The 15087-nt window shown below is 37.8% G+C and overlaps 3 protein-coding genes across 3 annotated transcripts; 1 reads left to right on the plus strand and 2 right to left on the minus strand.

The window, feature by feature from the left end:
• Window positions 1–974: 974 nt before the first annotated feature.
• On the plus strand, window positions 975–7827 carry LOC114537666 (DDB1- and CUL4-associated factor 6-like). Its single transcript, XM_028558768.1, has 10 exons — window positions 975–1038; window positions 1532–1605; window positions 1679–1783; window positions 3778–3891; window positions 4059–4288; window positions 4927–6148; window positions 6474–6630; window positions 7056–7141; window positions 7232–7340; window positions 7741–7827. Exons 3-10 carry the CDS (start codon window positions 1745–1747, stop codon window positions 7764–7766), a joined length of 1983 nt encoding a protein of 660 aa, XP_028414569.1. The 5' UTR covers window positions 975–1038; window positions 1532–1605; window positions 1679–1744; the 3' UTR covers window positions 7767–7827.
• A 143-nt stretch (window positions 7828–7970) lies between these two features.
• LOC114537656 (PC3-like endoprotease variant B) lies at window positions 7971–12399 on the minus strand. Its single transcript, XM_028558742.1, has 14 exons — window positions 12160–12399; window positions 11856–11960; window positions 11397–11486; window positions 11187–11295; window positions 11043–11080; window positions 10882–10955; window positions 10703–10791; window positions 10406–10578; window positions 10107–10328; window positions 9845–9945; window positions 9483–9704; window positions 8926–9310; window positions 8625–8793; window positions 7971–8414 (listed from the first exon to the last, which is right to left on the minus strand). The coding sequence occupies exons 1-14, from the start codon at window positions 12397–12399 to the stop codon at window positions 7984–7986; spliced, it is 2448 nt and encodes an 815-aa protein (XP_028414543.1). The 3' UTR covers window positions 7971–7983.
• A 551-nt stretch (window positions 12400–12950) lies between these two features.
• On the minus strand, window positions 12951–14940 carry LOC114537665 (protein kinase C and casein kinase substrate in neurons protein 1-like). Its single transcript, XM_028558767.1, has 5 exons — window positions 14653–14940; window positions 14052–14321; window positions 13516–13846; window positions 13157–13277; window positions 12951–13075 (listed from the first exon to the last, which is right to left on the minus strand). Exons 1-5 carry the CDS (start codon window positions 14843–14845, stop codon window positions 12974–12976), a joined length of 1017 nt encoding a protein of 338 aa, XP_028414568.1. The 5' UTR covers window positions 14846–14940; the 3' UTR covers window positions 12951–12973.
• Between the last annotated feature and the right edge of the window lie 147 nt (window positions 14941–15087).

Here is a 15087-nt window from a genome sequence, read left to right on the forward strand (position 1 = left end):
AAGTTTTTATCATCTTCTAGGAACAACTGCGGAATGTTAAACTAACTGTTTATGGTGGAAATTAAATCTTTAATTGAGTCTAATATTAATTAAATGTGGTAATTATTTTAATTGTAAAGAAGCCAAATCATGATTGCAAGATGAAGTATCCCGTTAAAAATCAAGATGGCGTCTCCTCGAATCGAGATAAAAAATAAGAAAAAAAGTCTGTGAGCTCGACGGAATGATTTCATGAAAATATTTGATAGAAATGGATAGAAAAAGGTCTATATTCTTCTCTTTGAATGACCGGGCGTATGGTTATAGGCGACACACTAACTTAAAGAGAAATGTTTTAGGTAATAAAGTCATTTAAACCAACTAAATTTATAATTTTTGTTTTGCATTCAGAATTATAACGTTATTTCAAGTCATTGATTAGTGTTTCGTATTTTATTTCAACTAGGAAGTGAATATATAATCAAAAGATTGAAATGCGAGCATTCGTTTATCGGTCATGAAGGATGTGTAAGTATTACCTTCTCATTTTCTAGAGAATACCAACCTTTATATGGTCTCTACACTCAAGCAGGGCTGCCCTTACCCAGAAGCGGGGAAAAGAGGGTGGCAGCTACCCCCCACCTTCCCCCTCCACCCTAGAAGACGTTCAACTTTGAATTTTTAAAGCAATATGGTCCAATCTTGCCTTACTATTACAAATGAAGTCGGCATTTTTTTTTCTAGTCTGGCTTTTTATACTTTTTCCCCTTAATTCATGTAAACTTCAATGTAATGCTCGGTTCATATTTGATTGAGGCACGCCTGGGTTTTAATTGTTCATATCTTGTGTTGCGTAAATCTTTTTTGATATTATCCAGTACGGCCGGCTCACTGTTAGCTGTCATATGTGAACCAGGCTTTATAAGATATAAGATACTTTTGAGGCTAAATTTTGATATTATTCAGGTCAACACTGTCGTATGGAATGATTGTGGAGATACCTTGCTCTCTGGTTCAGATGATTGTAAATTAAATATCTACCATCTCTCATCTTCTAAGGTATATTTTTCAACAGAAACAATATCAGTTCTTAATTTAGGTACCAGTAAACTTGTAGCAGAGATTTGGTAATCAGAAAGAGTTAGTCATTCAAAGTATATGTTGGCATTGTGCTTGCAAAAGTTGCAAACATGATGACCTTATATCAGTCGTTACTCATAATAATGATGGAAAGATTTCAGATTGACAACCACTCAAATAATATAATTGTACTTGATTAAGTGAAATGTTTGTTGAAATTTGAAACTCCCCAATTGAAAACAATAACTTACCAATAACTCACTAATTGTACATAGTGTAACTAACCATTTGGGACTAGTTGAGTTGTAACTCACAAATGGTAACAATAGACTAGGCTTTCATCCAGGAAAGAGTGTATAATAGTTTACAAAGCAACATACAAATAAAATGAAGTTGAAATCCATCTGCCATTATGTCTTTGAATTAAAAAAGAAATATTATGTTTTGTTCATTTTATTTTCTTCCCAGCCAGAGCTCACAATTCAAAGTGGTCATAACGCAAACATCTTCAGTGCAAAATTTATCCCCTGTACTGGTGGTACGAAGGTATATAATGTAATATTTGTAATATTTTCATAATACCTACATAGTACATCATTGTATCCTCATGTATTTCTAGATTGCATCATGTTCTGGGGATGGTATTATTCAATACAACGAAATAAATACTAATTCATCCCATGGAATGAACCCATTTCATTGTCATCGCTCAACAACATATGAGGTACAGTATATGCTTAACTTGTTCTTCCTAGAGGTCCAGTAAGGATCATCTTCAGTGGTGGGGCAAGCGGGGTTGTTGTCCTTTTAGTTGTCCTTTTAGTTGTCCTTTTAGTTGTCTTATTGATTCAGTTTTACTACAGGAGGAACCTAAACAAACTAACTTTATTTATACTGGATAGCTCTATCAGTTCTAAACTGTTCTTCCTAGAGGTCCAGTAAGGATCATCTCTTATTGATCCAGTGTTACTACAGGAGGAAACCTAAACTAAACTAACTTTATTTATACTGGGAAGCTCTATCAGTTCTAAACTGTTCTTCCTAGAGGTCCAGTAAGGATCATCTCTTATTGATCCAGTGTTACTACAGGGGGAAACCTAAACTAAACTAACTTTATTTATACTGGATAGTTCTATAGTTCTAAACTGTTCTTCCTAGAGGTCCAGTAAGGATCATCTCTTATTGATCCAGTGTTACTACAGGAGGAAACCTAAACTAAACTAACTTTATTTATACTGGATAGCTCTATCAGTTCTAAACTGTTCTTCCTAGATGTCCAGTAAGGATCATCTCTTATGATCCAGTGTTACTACAGGAGGAAACCTAAACTAAACTAACTTTATTATACTGGAAGCTCTATCAGTTCTAAACTGTTCTCCTAGAGGTCCAGTAAGGATCATCTCTTATTGATCCAGTGTACTACAGGGGGAAACCTAAACTAAACTAACTTTATTTATACTGGATAGTTCTATCAGTTCTAAACTGTTCTTCCTAGAGGTCCAGTAAGGATCATCTCTTATGATCCAGTGTTACTACAGGAGGAAACCTAAACTAAACTAACTTTATTTATACTGGATAGCTCTATCAGTTCTAAACTGTTCTCTAGATGTCCAGTAAGGATCATCCTTATTGATCCAGTGTTACTACAGGAGGAAACCTAAACTAAACTAACTTTATTTATACTGGATAGCTCTATCAGTTCTAAACTGTTCTTCCTAGAGGTCCAGTAAGGATCATCTCTTATTGATCCAGTGTTACTACAGGGGGAAACCTAAACTAAACTAACTTTATTTATACTGGATAGCTCTATCAGTTCTAAACTGTTCTTCCTAGAGGTCCAGTAAGGATCATCTCTTTTGATCCAGTGTTACTACAGGGGGAAACCTAAACTAAACTAACTTTATTTATACTGGATAGCTCTATCAGTTCTAAACTGTTCTTCCTAGAGGTCCAGTAAGGATCATCTCTTATTGATCCAGTGTTACTACAGGAGGAAACCTAAACTAAACTAACTTTATTTATACTGGATAGTTCTATCAGTTCTAAACTGTTCTTCCTAGAGGTCCAGTAAGGATCATCTCTTATTGATCCAGTGTTACTACAGGAGGAAACCTAAACTAAACTAACTTTATTTATACTGGATAGCTCTATCAGTTCTAAACTGTTCTTCCTAGATGTCCAGTAAGGATCATCTCTTATTGATCCAGTGTTACTACAGGAGGAAACCTAAACTAAACTAACTTTATTTATACTGGATAGCTCTATCAGTTCTAAACTGTTCTTCCTAGAGGTCCAGTAAGGATCATCTCTTATTGATCCAGTGTTACTACAGGGGGAAACCTAAACTAAACTAACTTTATTTATACTGGATAGCTCTATCAGTTCTAAACTGTTCTCCTAGAGGTCCAGTAAGGATCATCTCTTATTGATCCAGTGTTACTACAGGAGGAAACCTAAACTAAACTAACTTATTTATACTGGATAGTTCTATCAGTTCTAAACTGTTCTTCCTAGAGGTCCAGTAAGGATCATCTCTTATTGATCCAGTGTTACTACAGGAGGAAACCTAAACTAAACTAACTTTATTTATACTGGATAGTTCTATCAGTTCTAAACTGTTCTTCCTAGAGGTCCAGTAAGGATCATCTCTTATTGATCCAGTGTTACTACAGGAGGAAACCTAAACTAATTTTAACAAATTGAATATTTGTTTGTCAGGTGAACACCACACCAGGAGATCCATCCACTTTTATGTCATGTGGTTCTGACGGCACAGTCCGTTTATTTGATCTTCGAATTAAAACGAAGTGCCTGTGCAATGGTTGCAAGGAGGTAATTGTTTATGACTTCTGAAATACAACTTAATTGCAACAAGTCAGCTAAATCTATCTGGGTAAGCAAGCCATTCACAATTTCTCAAGAAGCTGGAGAAGCAGTAAGAAGACATCCTGTGTGGAAGAGCATTTTGTGAATGAAAATTCATTACTTTTTTTTTTCAGGATGTGCTGATAGATTGTGGGAAACCAGTGACATCATTTTGCGTGAATCCTGTTCAGCCAAACCATGTTGCTATTGGTTGTGAAAAGAGTTTGCTAAGAGTTTATGATCGAAGATCACTGAGCACTGGTGAGGAAAACAACGAACAGGACAAACAGCGTGGTCTTCTGTATCAGTTCAGACCAAGTGCTTTAAACAAAGAAATGTGCAAAGTAACGTCATTAAAATATAGGTAATTTGTGTCTAATATGTTTAGCTTGGGCTTCGTATCACTGGATCAATAAGAGATGATCCTTACTTGACCTCTAGGAAGAACAGTTTAGAACTGATAGAACTATCCAGTATAAATAAAGTTAGTTTAGTTTAGGTTTCCTCCTGTAGTAACACTGGATCAATAAGAGATGATCCTTACTGGACCTCTAGGAAGAACAGTTTAGAACTGATAGAACTATCCAGTATAAATAAAGTTGGTTTAGTTTAGGTTTCCTCCTGTAGTAACACTGGATCAATAAGAGATGATCCTTACTGGACCTCTAGGAAGAACAGTTTAGAACTGATAGAGGTATCCAGTATAAATAAAGTTAGTTTAGTTTAGGTTTCCTCCTGTAGTAACACTGGATCAATAAGAGATGATCCTTACTGGACCTCTAGGAAGAACAGTTTAGAACTGATAGAGCTATCCAGTATAAATAAAGTTCGTTAAGTTTAGGTTTCCTCCTGTAGTAACACTGGATCAATAAGAGATGATCCTTACTGGAGCCCTAGGAAGACCAGTTTAGAACTGATAGAGTTATCCAGTATAAATAAAGTTAGTTTAGTTTAGGTTTCCTCCTGTAGTAACCTAAAAAGTGAATTGTTTTTTTTTTGTAGTTCAGATGGTCAAAATCTACTCGCCAGTTATTGCACAGACCATGTCTATCTCTTTGATTCAAATCCTAAATCAAAAGAATTTCAGTCCGAAAGTGAGGATGATCAGGAAGGATCCTGCGCTGACACAGGCAGTGAAACATCGTTGTCGCGGTTACGTCTGCGACTGCGCGGTGATTTCTCCGACACTGGGCCGAACTCCCGACCGGAGGGCGATGGCTCCGGCCTTACTCAGCCTATTCGCGGGTACCTATCAAGATGGATCCAGGAGTCTAGACGGAGGCGATCTCCGCTGGAACAACAAAACGAGCCTTCACCTGTCCCTGAAAATATCGATGACATCATTGAGGATGTGAATGACGTCAGCGAAAATGTGGATGACGTCAGCGAAGAAATAAATGATGTCACTGATAATGTTGATGATGTCAGTGGAAGTATGAATGACGTAATAGAAAATACAGATGTTACGGAAAATATGAATAATAATATGGACACGAGTGAAACATGCGAACACGTGCGAGACCAGCAGGAATCACGTGATTTTAGTTGCGGCACAAGTTCTCGTGGTGAAGACAATCCTAATAATAGTGTTTCTGGATCGCAATTTGGTGATCCAAGAGAAATAACGACAAAAACTAGTAAAATTGAATCAAATGTTGATGAGATAAATAGGAGAACTATATCCTCGGAGAATGAACCCTTGTTGGTCACGAATCCCGGGGGATCTCTGCCTGATCAGACGATGGACAATGAGGTACAACGTTTGGAAAGAGACACTGAACGTTGTGACAGTTTGGGATCGCAATTGCCAGAGATGGATTGTGAGGGACAGAACCCAGGTGTCTCCAGAAATACCTCAAGTATTGAAAAAATGGATGATGGTATTCCTGATTTCTCGGCGATTGAATCCTCTGTAAATGTTTCACCTTCAATAGATACTAGGGTAACTGCAACCTCGGATACAGATACCCGGGGATCTGAGTCACCCACACTGAACTCTAAGTCTCCGGTTGCGGCAGTCGAGACAGATCGTGAAGACACGGAGAACCACGGCGAACCTTCGAGTTCCATCGACGAAAACTCGAGACGAGACGAAGCCGCTTCGACGATTCAAAATTTCTTTCGTTTTCGAGTCAAAAAAGACTTTAAAGAAATTCCTTGCAAGGTTCCTCTTTATTCTGATGTGAAACAAGTTTTCAAAGGACACCGAAATGTTCGCACAATTGTAAGTACAAAATATTGCTGGATAATATTTTTTACTAATGTCAGATGATTTTACTCATCAGTGGAAGAGTACTGTCAGTTAATAAGTTAACAAAACTATCTGTCAGTGTCTCTTGTTAACCCATTAGCTTGCAATGCACCCAGATGTGACCTACTTTAGTATTTTACTCTGTCTAATGTCAGATGATTTTACTCATCAGTGGAAGAGTACTGTCAGTTAATAAGTTAACAAAACTATTTGTCAGTGTCTCTTGTTAACCCATTAGCTTGCAATGCACCCAGATGTGACCTACTTTAGTATTTTACTAACAGTTTTTTTCCTTTAGATCAAAGAGGCAAATTTTTGGGGAGATGATTACATATTAAGTGGCAGTGATTGTGGTCGAATATTCATCTGGTCAAAAAAGACTTCTGAAGTGGTTATGTTGTTGGAGGGTGATCGTCGCATTGTTAATTGTGTCCAACCTCATCCCTTTCTACCCAGTAAGTCTTTCAGTTCTAAACTGTTCTTCCTAGAGGTCCAGTAAGGATCATCTCTTATTGATCCAGTGTTACTACAGGAGGAAACCTAAACTAAACTAACTTTATTTATACTGGATAGCTCTATCAGTTCTAAACTGTTCTTCCTAGAGGTCAGTAAGGATAATCTCTTATTGATCCAGTGTTACTACAGGAGGAAACCTAAACTAAACTAATTTTATTTATACTGGATAGCTCTATCAGTTCTAAACTGTTCTTCCTAGAGGTCCAGTAAGGATCATCTCTTATTGATCCAGTGTTACTACAGGAGGAAACCTAAACTAAACTAACTTAATTTATACTGGAAAGCTCTATCAGTTCTAAACAGTATTTTCAAGAAAATGTACAGTTGTAAAGTATTTTAATAGAAGATTTATTTCGTTGTTTAGTGTTAGCTACCAGTGGCATTGACTATGATATTAAACTCTGGACACCAACAGCTTTGAATGTTTGTGAACTTGAAAATACTGACGAGGTATTTTGTCGTGCATCTTCGATAATTTAGCCTAGAATTTGTTGTGATATAATTCTGGGAAAGATATTTATTTATTACGATAATTTTCAGGTAATTGCTCGCAATGAGAGAATGCTAAGTGAAGGTCGACACACGCTTATTGTCCCAGCAGCGTTCATGATAAGAATTCTGTCTTCTCTACGTCGAGTTCGCTCCCAAGGTATGTCCATATATTTCTCACAAATGACTATAGGTTCGTTTACACCTTTTTTGCGATTTTATGAGCGATTTTCATCTTTTGATAGATGTGAACGAGTGAATTACTTACTGATGTTCAAATATGAGTTCTTATACATCAGAGCATTCGTAACTAATCACTCTTTCACATCTGTCAAAAGAAGAAAATCGCACATAAAATCACAGCAAAAAATCGCCAGTGTAAACGGGTTTTACCTTAGACATAACGATAGAAATGGCGAGTCCTTCCACTTCGAATATTCTTTCTTCGTTTCAAGTCAGTTTAGTTCACTCTAGTTGAGTTTATTGTATTGAGAACAGAAATATAATTGAATAGTTAAATTGAGGAAAAGTTTTTAATGTTTTATAAATCAATTTTGTAGCTGGGAACGATGCGTCTTCTGAGTAAAAAACAGACGGGATTATTGAGGCATATGTATCAAGTGTGTGTTGTGAAATGTATGCGATTTCTGTCTAATCTCTGCTAAAAACTGATAAAAAATTTCCCAACATTCATGATGTCATATGACGGCTGTATGTAACACAAGGGGATAAAATGTACCCCACACATATCCCTGAACATCCCATGGATACCCAATATATACACACGTATCCTGAGCATACCCTTATAAGGTGTCGTCATCGTCAGGGGCCTGTGAACCAGTGCCATAAAATGTTAACTTCCACTGCAGTAAAATCCCCGAGGTAACATGTCCCGACTCGGAGTTGAACCCCGGAACAAAGTCTTCTTGAAATCCGTTATTAACTTGGACTCTTTGGGACCCAGTCTCCTCGAGTGTCTCTTGTGGGTGCGCGTCAATGTACGTCTGTTCACGTTTGCTCTCCGAACTTGTTACGAAGTTCTCACGATCATCGTCGGGATAAATTGAATCGAACATTGTATCTCGTTTGACATATCTTCGTCCCCTCGGATCTTCGTCGTATTGATACTCGGAAGTGTACGGTTGGTCTACGTAACCGTACGTCATCGGTCGACCGTAGTTAAAGTCATTATAATAAGCGGAGTTTGATCGATTCCAAAATGTTGGTTGGGTTACTGGAAAGAGAAAATATGAACGTTGATAAACTAGTTTTGGTTGGTTCAATTTAAATTTCGGGTTTAATATTTTATTGGTTTAATTAAGTAACATCGCTCATAAAGATTAACAAATGGAACATGGTTTTATTTGAAGAATAGATTGAATTAATTTATTGCAACAAAATTAAAGATTTAAAAATGTAAATAATGTTTAATTGCGGCACTAACCATAACCTCCAGTGAAGTACTTTCTGTCCTCAGTTCTTGGCATTCCTCGGTCGATAGTGAATTTCTTCACCCCCTCCGGATATCGTGCGTTATCCTGCACAGGACGGGGGGTGCCTGTTCCGTCATGTACTCGTTCTAACTCCTCTGTCTTCTTTTGATCATCAATGACCTGCAACGCAGCAAGATTATCTGATTAGCTGAGATCCAGTAACGATTATCTATAGTTAATCCAGTTTTACAATTAGTTCAGAATAGTCTCGCAATCCAGTCATTTTTTTCAGATCAGCAACTCGTTACCAACCTCTTGTTCAAGGTCCTCGACATCGGCCGCCTGTTTACTAGTGTCATGTTGAATAAACGTGCCTGCGTTCAGGTGTTTTCCCAGAATGTTTATATTATCAGTAACATTCATAATCCACACGCCTTTCGGGTTTTCTCCCCAATTATGAACCGTCATAAACGTCCAATCATGAAGGCCGTTCCTTGAGTCGTCATAGCGACGTGTCGACAGCATTTCGTTCCTAGTCCCACTCGGTGAGAAAAGATCGATACTGACTTGCCCGCGTCTGCGATGTTGGAAGCTCATGGTCAGTGTGACATGCTCCAGTTTTTCTATATCGTCTTTCGTGTCTGCACACGCAATCGTGTCTATGGTAACCGATAATGTTCCTCCTGCTGGGATCTCCCTAGAAGAGAAGGATATCATCCGATATCACTCGATATCCCTTACAACCACCTGTTATCTACCACCTACTCGCTATTCAATCCACTATTCAATATATCCCTTACAGTCACCTGTTATCTACCACGCAAAATACGCCGTATATCCCTACTTACTAGTGATATATCCACACTTACTGTTGTGTTTCACTAGATGGTCCCTTACAGACTCTTTGAGGAGCGACATTCTTCCAGGATTTTGCTTTCTGTACCAGTTGATAAGCGTCCATTCTCCCAAAGCCGAATTTATGATTGAAGTGGTAACCTGCACCATTGCTGATCCAGCCTTCATCAACTGGGCTTGTTACTTGAGCACTTTCAACAATAACATGTTGAACATCACGCCAAGTTAGGTTAGGACTACACAAAACAAATTTCATATGAACGAGCCTCAAAACAACATGAATTTAAGGATGTTTTAAATCATTCCACTTTCTATAAATGGGAGTTATTTGATTGTAGTTCTACACTGAAAATTTGAGAGAAGTTGTAATGATTACTTTGCCTCCAACGCGAGAGCTATCATCCCTGCTGCCAGTGGAGCTGCTGAAGACGTTCCTTTAAACTCTTCTGTACATCTGTGATGAAGATCTGTGGTCACCTGGGAGATTTGAAAGATTATGAACATGATTTCGCGACATTATTTATCGAGTTATTACAAGATCTCATGGATTTGGTAATCGTTTAAGCCGATATTAAAGAATTGAGGTTATCCAACGGTATTTATGAAGTGAAGCCTTGCATTGTTAAGTGTTAACTTACAATTTTGTTTTCTTCTTTCTCTCTATGGGATCCGCCATTGAAGGTCACAGCGAGCGTTGATGAACACAGTTCTGTGTAATAAGCTGACAGACCGTGGTCACCAATACACCCAACTGATATCGTGAATATGCTGGTGGTATAACCATCACAGTTACAATCATCGTCAGTCAATCCACCATTCCCCGTCGCCCAAACATAGATATTCCCTTTACCATCTCTTCCCTTGCATGAAGAAAATGAAGTCATTCTATTAGTGTACTCCTTACTTTAATATCAATTTTACTTGTGTTTCCACATACCTTCAACGCGCCTTCCTTCAAAGCTTCCTGAGCGAGTTTCCCTGGTTTCCCAAAAGTCTTCCCATCGTCCTTTGGACCCCAGCAATTGCTGTAGACATCGATGTAGTTTGACTGAAAACTCAGGGCGCTTCCCTCAAGAACGTCTGTCGCTTGACCATCTAACATCCTCACACCTACAAATAAACGTAATCTTTGATGTTTTTATAACGAAACAAGCATCGTTCTAGAGTTCTCTGTGCTAATGAATCGATAGCCTCACGACCAGCATAAATTATTTCCAATCCAAAGTTTACTTACCGCCAATATTTGCATTATATGCGACGCCAACACCACAGATACTGTTGTTAGCCTTCGCTGCGACCTCGCCAGCGCATCGTGTACCATGACTAAATATGGATATCTCAGGTTAGCAATGGATAGAGAAACGAGGGACGGTGCTGGATTGAGTTTGGCTAAACTCTGGATCATTGTCTTACCAGTTGTCAGGATCAGTGTCTCGCGGATGTGGATCAGCGTCCATATCGTTAAAATCATAGCTTGCTTTCTGATCCTTGAAAATACAGCCAGGAGTTTTTTAGTTGTTTCAAGACCGCTCTCGGGCCGAATTTGAAAAAAAAGTGAGATATTGGCCACTTACAAAGTTATCGTGTAGATCAGGATGTGTGCTGTCAACTCCTTTAAAAATATTAAAACATTTTTCTATAAGCTCATGAAAGATTAGAGTATGTTGAAAACGTGAATACCATGCACGTTGTTGCTTCCCTCAGTACGCATAACATACCGTCATCCAGTATACTGACTACAACACCACGTCCTGTGATACCACTTCGCCAAACCGGTACGACATTGACATCAACACCTGCGGGCCCAGATGACTGACCTTGGTTAAACTAAGGCGGAAATATAAAATGTGGTGATCAAACTTTCTCTGTTATAAAGAGTATGTATTCCGCTTGCAATGCTCCCAGACTGAACCAATATCATTGCTTACCAGATACCATTGATCTTGAAACTTTGGATCCGAAGGCACTCCATCACGTTTGTTCCGATTAAGTACATGTTGACGCTCAGCCCATAAAACCTATGGCATAGTTTAGTTAGAGTTTCATTGCTCTCATCTGGATCAATAAGAGGTGGTCCTTACTGGACCTCTAGGAAGAACAGTTTAGAACTGATAGAACTATTCAGTATAAATAAAGTTAGTTTAGTTTAGGTTTCCTCCTGTAGTAACACTGGATCAATAAGAGATGATCCTTACTGGACCTCTAGGAAGAACAGTTTAGAACTGATAGAGCTATCCAGTATAAATAAAGTTGGTTTAGTTTAGGTTTGCTCCTGTAGTAACAGTGGATCAATAGCAGATGATCCCAACTCGACCTTTAGTAAGAACACTGAGCTTAGAACTATTTAAAGCTAGTTATATTTTAGATAATCTATGTTTAGTTCAAACCTCATCCTCAGACATCAGTAATTTGGTTTTTTCATGAGTGCTTCTTTTCCCACGAAATGCGTTTCCAATATGTTTGAAATGATAATAACCAGCGAGAGTGCCAACCTTTCAAAGAGGATAATACTTTGTTTTAAACTCTCCTAGCTTGAGTTGCATAAACGATGGCTAAATCTCGTATACATGATGTTCAAATGAATACGTATAAACTCGCTTGTTGCAGAAGAAAAGATGAAGGTTTTCCTACAGACGTGTGCAAGAAGAACTGCCATATTGTGTATCTTTCTTTCTATATCATACTACGAACCTTTCCTAAATTAGCAAAGCCGTGTTTAGCCGCGATTCTATCGGCCACTTCGACTTCAGCCTGATCTGTGAATTTCACTGCCCAAGAATCTGTGTAAAACAATTTCCCTTCTTCATCTTTGAGTGCGTCTTCAAATTTATGAATCTGTTTCCATTCTGCCTTCGTTAGTTTTGGTTCCGTCTTCTGATATTTTCCTCGACTTCGTTTCCTTCCTTTCGAAGGTCGGCCGTGTCCATTCATTATAAAACAAAATCCTAATGCTAAACTACAAATATATATCTTTAGGAGCATTTTTTACGCGTTTCATCGGAATTATATATAAAAATCAAAACTAGAAAGTCACTATTGTTTACAGGTGGTTTTTTTCTTTGACAAAAGTTCATCGTTTAAGTTGAAATGTTTATTATAAGTGTACGGGTGGTAGCAGGTTAAAACACTGCGGAATCAAGTCTGATATTATAATAATAAACTAGTTCAAAATTAAGCATTTTTGTCTTGATAAAACCGCAACGGCGAACTCTAGAGTTTCTTCAACCCATTGACTTTGTAAAACAAGTATAGGAGAGTTCCATAAGAAATATCTTATATTAAAATCGCCGTAAACTTTCGGACAATTGCTGCAATAAGTCTACAGTTTATGCAAATGATCACGCGATGTTATATTTACAATATTTACACGTTTTTTTTATGCATGAGCTGATTGAATATCTGATATCAAAGATCAAACGTGATGTATAAACGAGCATTGCAATCGAATGAGTACATTTAGTCTTTAAAGGGCATTTTTTTCTTCACACAAATAAAGTTATTTACGTTATAATGTAGTGCAAACACCACTTTTATTTCGTTTTGCTGAGCTATTTTCCTCGTTCGTATTATTCTGTGTTTGAGGGCTCGCCGTGGTAGAATCGTATTCCTACAAAGAAGAACTCGTGGTAAGCCTTGAATGTTTTTAAAATGAACCGGGGAGATTAGCAGCAAATGTTGGGATCCTGACCTCGTATTGTGGTATTTTCAGCTCAGAATTCACACCAACGAAATCCGCGTACCATTCCAGGTCGTCTTTTGTTGCCGTCTTCTTAAAAGTTGCGATCATTCCCTGATACATTGCTGACATTCTGAACAACAAAACAAAAGGGAACAATTTGTATTTTACTCATAACATTATCAACTCTTATTAATCCAGTGTTACTACAGGAGGAAACCTAAACTAAACTAACTTTATTTATACTGGATAGCTCTATCAGTTCTAAACTGTTCTTCCTAGAGATCCAGTAAGGATCATCTCTTATTGATCCAGTGTTACTACAGAAGGAAACCTAAACTAAACTTACAATATTCCTGTCAACATCTCACCTTGTAGCGTGCTCTTCACGCGTGACTGCTTTATGGTAACTCAGCAACAAGCTTTCAAAGAAGCTCTTCCGGAGTTCCTCGTGTTCCTGACATTTGTTAAACGAGTACTTCATATCATCTTTATATTTAGGAACGTAGCCGTTGAGATCTCGAAGCGATTCCTCGTATTTCATTTTAGAATCTTTCACGTCCTGCTGACATTTTTCAATCTTGTCTTCCAGTTTTTTTAGTTGTTCCTCGTTTGAATCTTTAGCCTTAGCTTCCAGTTGCTGTTGTTTGCCATTGTCGACATTACGACAAGAATTGTGGTAGGTTTTCTTCGCTTTATTAACTATATCAAGCCAGATAGAGTTAAGGTATTCACGGGCTATTTTTGTAGGGACAAGGAAACGTACTACATGGGTTTCTTGGAAGCAACTTAATTACCTTTAACAAACCAGAAAAAGTGTTTTAGCTATGTCTGTTGTGGGGTTAAACTTTAAAGACCCCGGAAAACAATGTTTACTTGTCGAGGTAAAAAAATCTACAAGCTTTACCTTCATCGAGTTTCTTATTCCAAGGTTTTTGCGCTTTACCAAATCCTTCCTCTACATTTTTTACTTCTTTGTAACTCATTATAGACTTATGATAATTGTCTTTCTTCCATTGACTCACGCTTTGATGGACCTCGTTGAGTAATTTCTCCCGCAGTTCGTAATGTACGTCTGCAAGTTGGTCACCCTCGACCATGATTCCAAACATGGCGGTTTTCAACGCGCCATATTCTGTGCTCTTCTTGTGATTTTCCTCCCATTTTTTCGACCAAGCTACAAAGGAAAATGGAGAAGAACGCTTTACGCTTAGCAACGGTAGACGTTTGCAATTTAATATGTACTGAAGTAGGAGCCTGAATCGTCGTGTTGCGCTGGCTTTTAAATTCATTTTAAACGCGATTTAAGATGATTGATTCATTCTTGCTCGGGCACTCGTTTTTGACTGCGATATTCATGAAACTGCAACTTTCATGAATATTGCCGACAAATTTTGATTAGATAAACTAGTAGAACAATCGAGGATTAGTCTATTCAAATATCAATTGATAATTGTAACAATCTGTTTTATAACCGACTCAATACCGCGCGCTTAAATGTCACTAACTTCGCATTTTATTAGAATACAAGGCTTCGATCTCAGCTCTTTCGGTGATCATCTTCATAAAATCTTCGCACAGCTTCGCGCCATCTTCCATACGTTTCACAATCGTCTTGTAATAATTCACATCCCAAAAATTCGAATTTGCGCCAGATGCGTCGCTGTTTATCGGGACAGTTTCATCTCCGCTATTGGCCATGATGTGTTGCAACTAAAAATGATTTATAAAACGCTAAACACAACGTTAGAATAACAATATTGCCTTCAAAAAATATACAGTACATTTGTGTTTGTAATACGATGCCTGTTTGAGTTTAGATAGTAACCTGCTTGTTGCCAAAGCAACGTTTAAACAATCTACAAACATTTTTGAGGAATAAAAATCTATTAAAAACCAAGTGCCTACTATTATAAAATTGTTACAATAAAGAGAGAAGTTTT

The sequence above is a fragment of the Dendronephthya gigantea genome, unplaced genomic scaffold (genome assembly GCF_004324835.1).
Source record: "Dendronephthya gigantea isolate DGI-Jeju-01 unplaced genomic scaffold, DenGig_1.0 000161F, whole genome shotgun sequence".
NCBI classification, from domain to species: Eukaryota; Metazoa; Cnidaria; class Anthozoa; order Malacalcyonacea; family Nephtheidae; genus Dendronephthya; species Dendronephthya gigantea.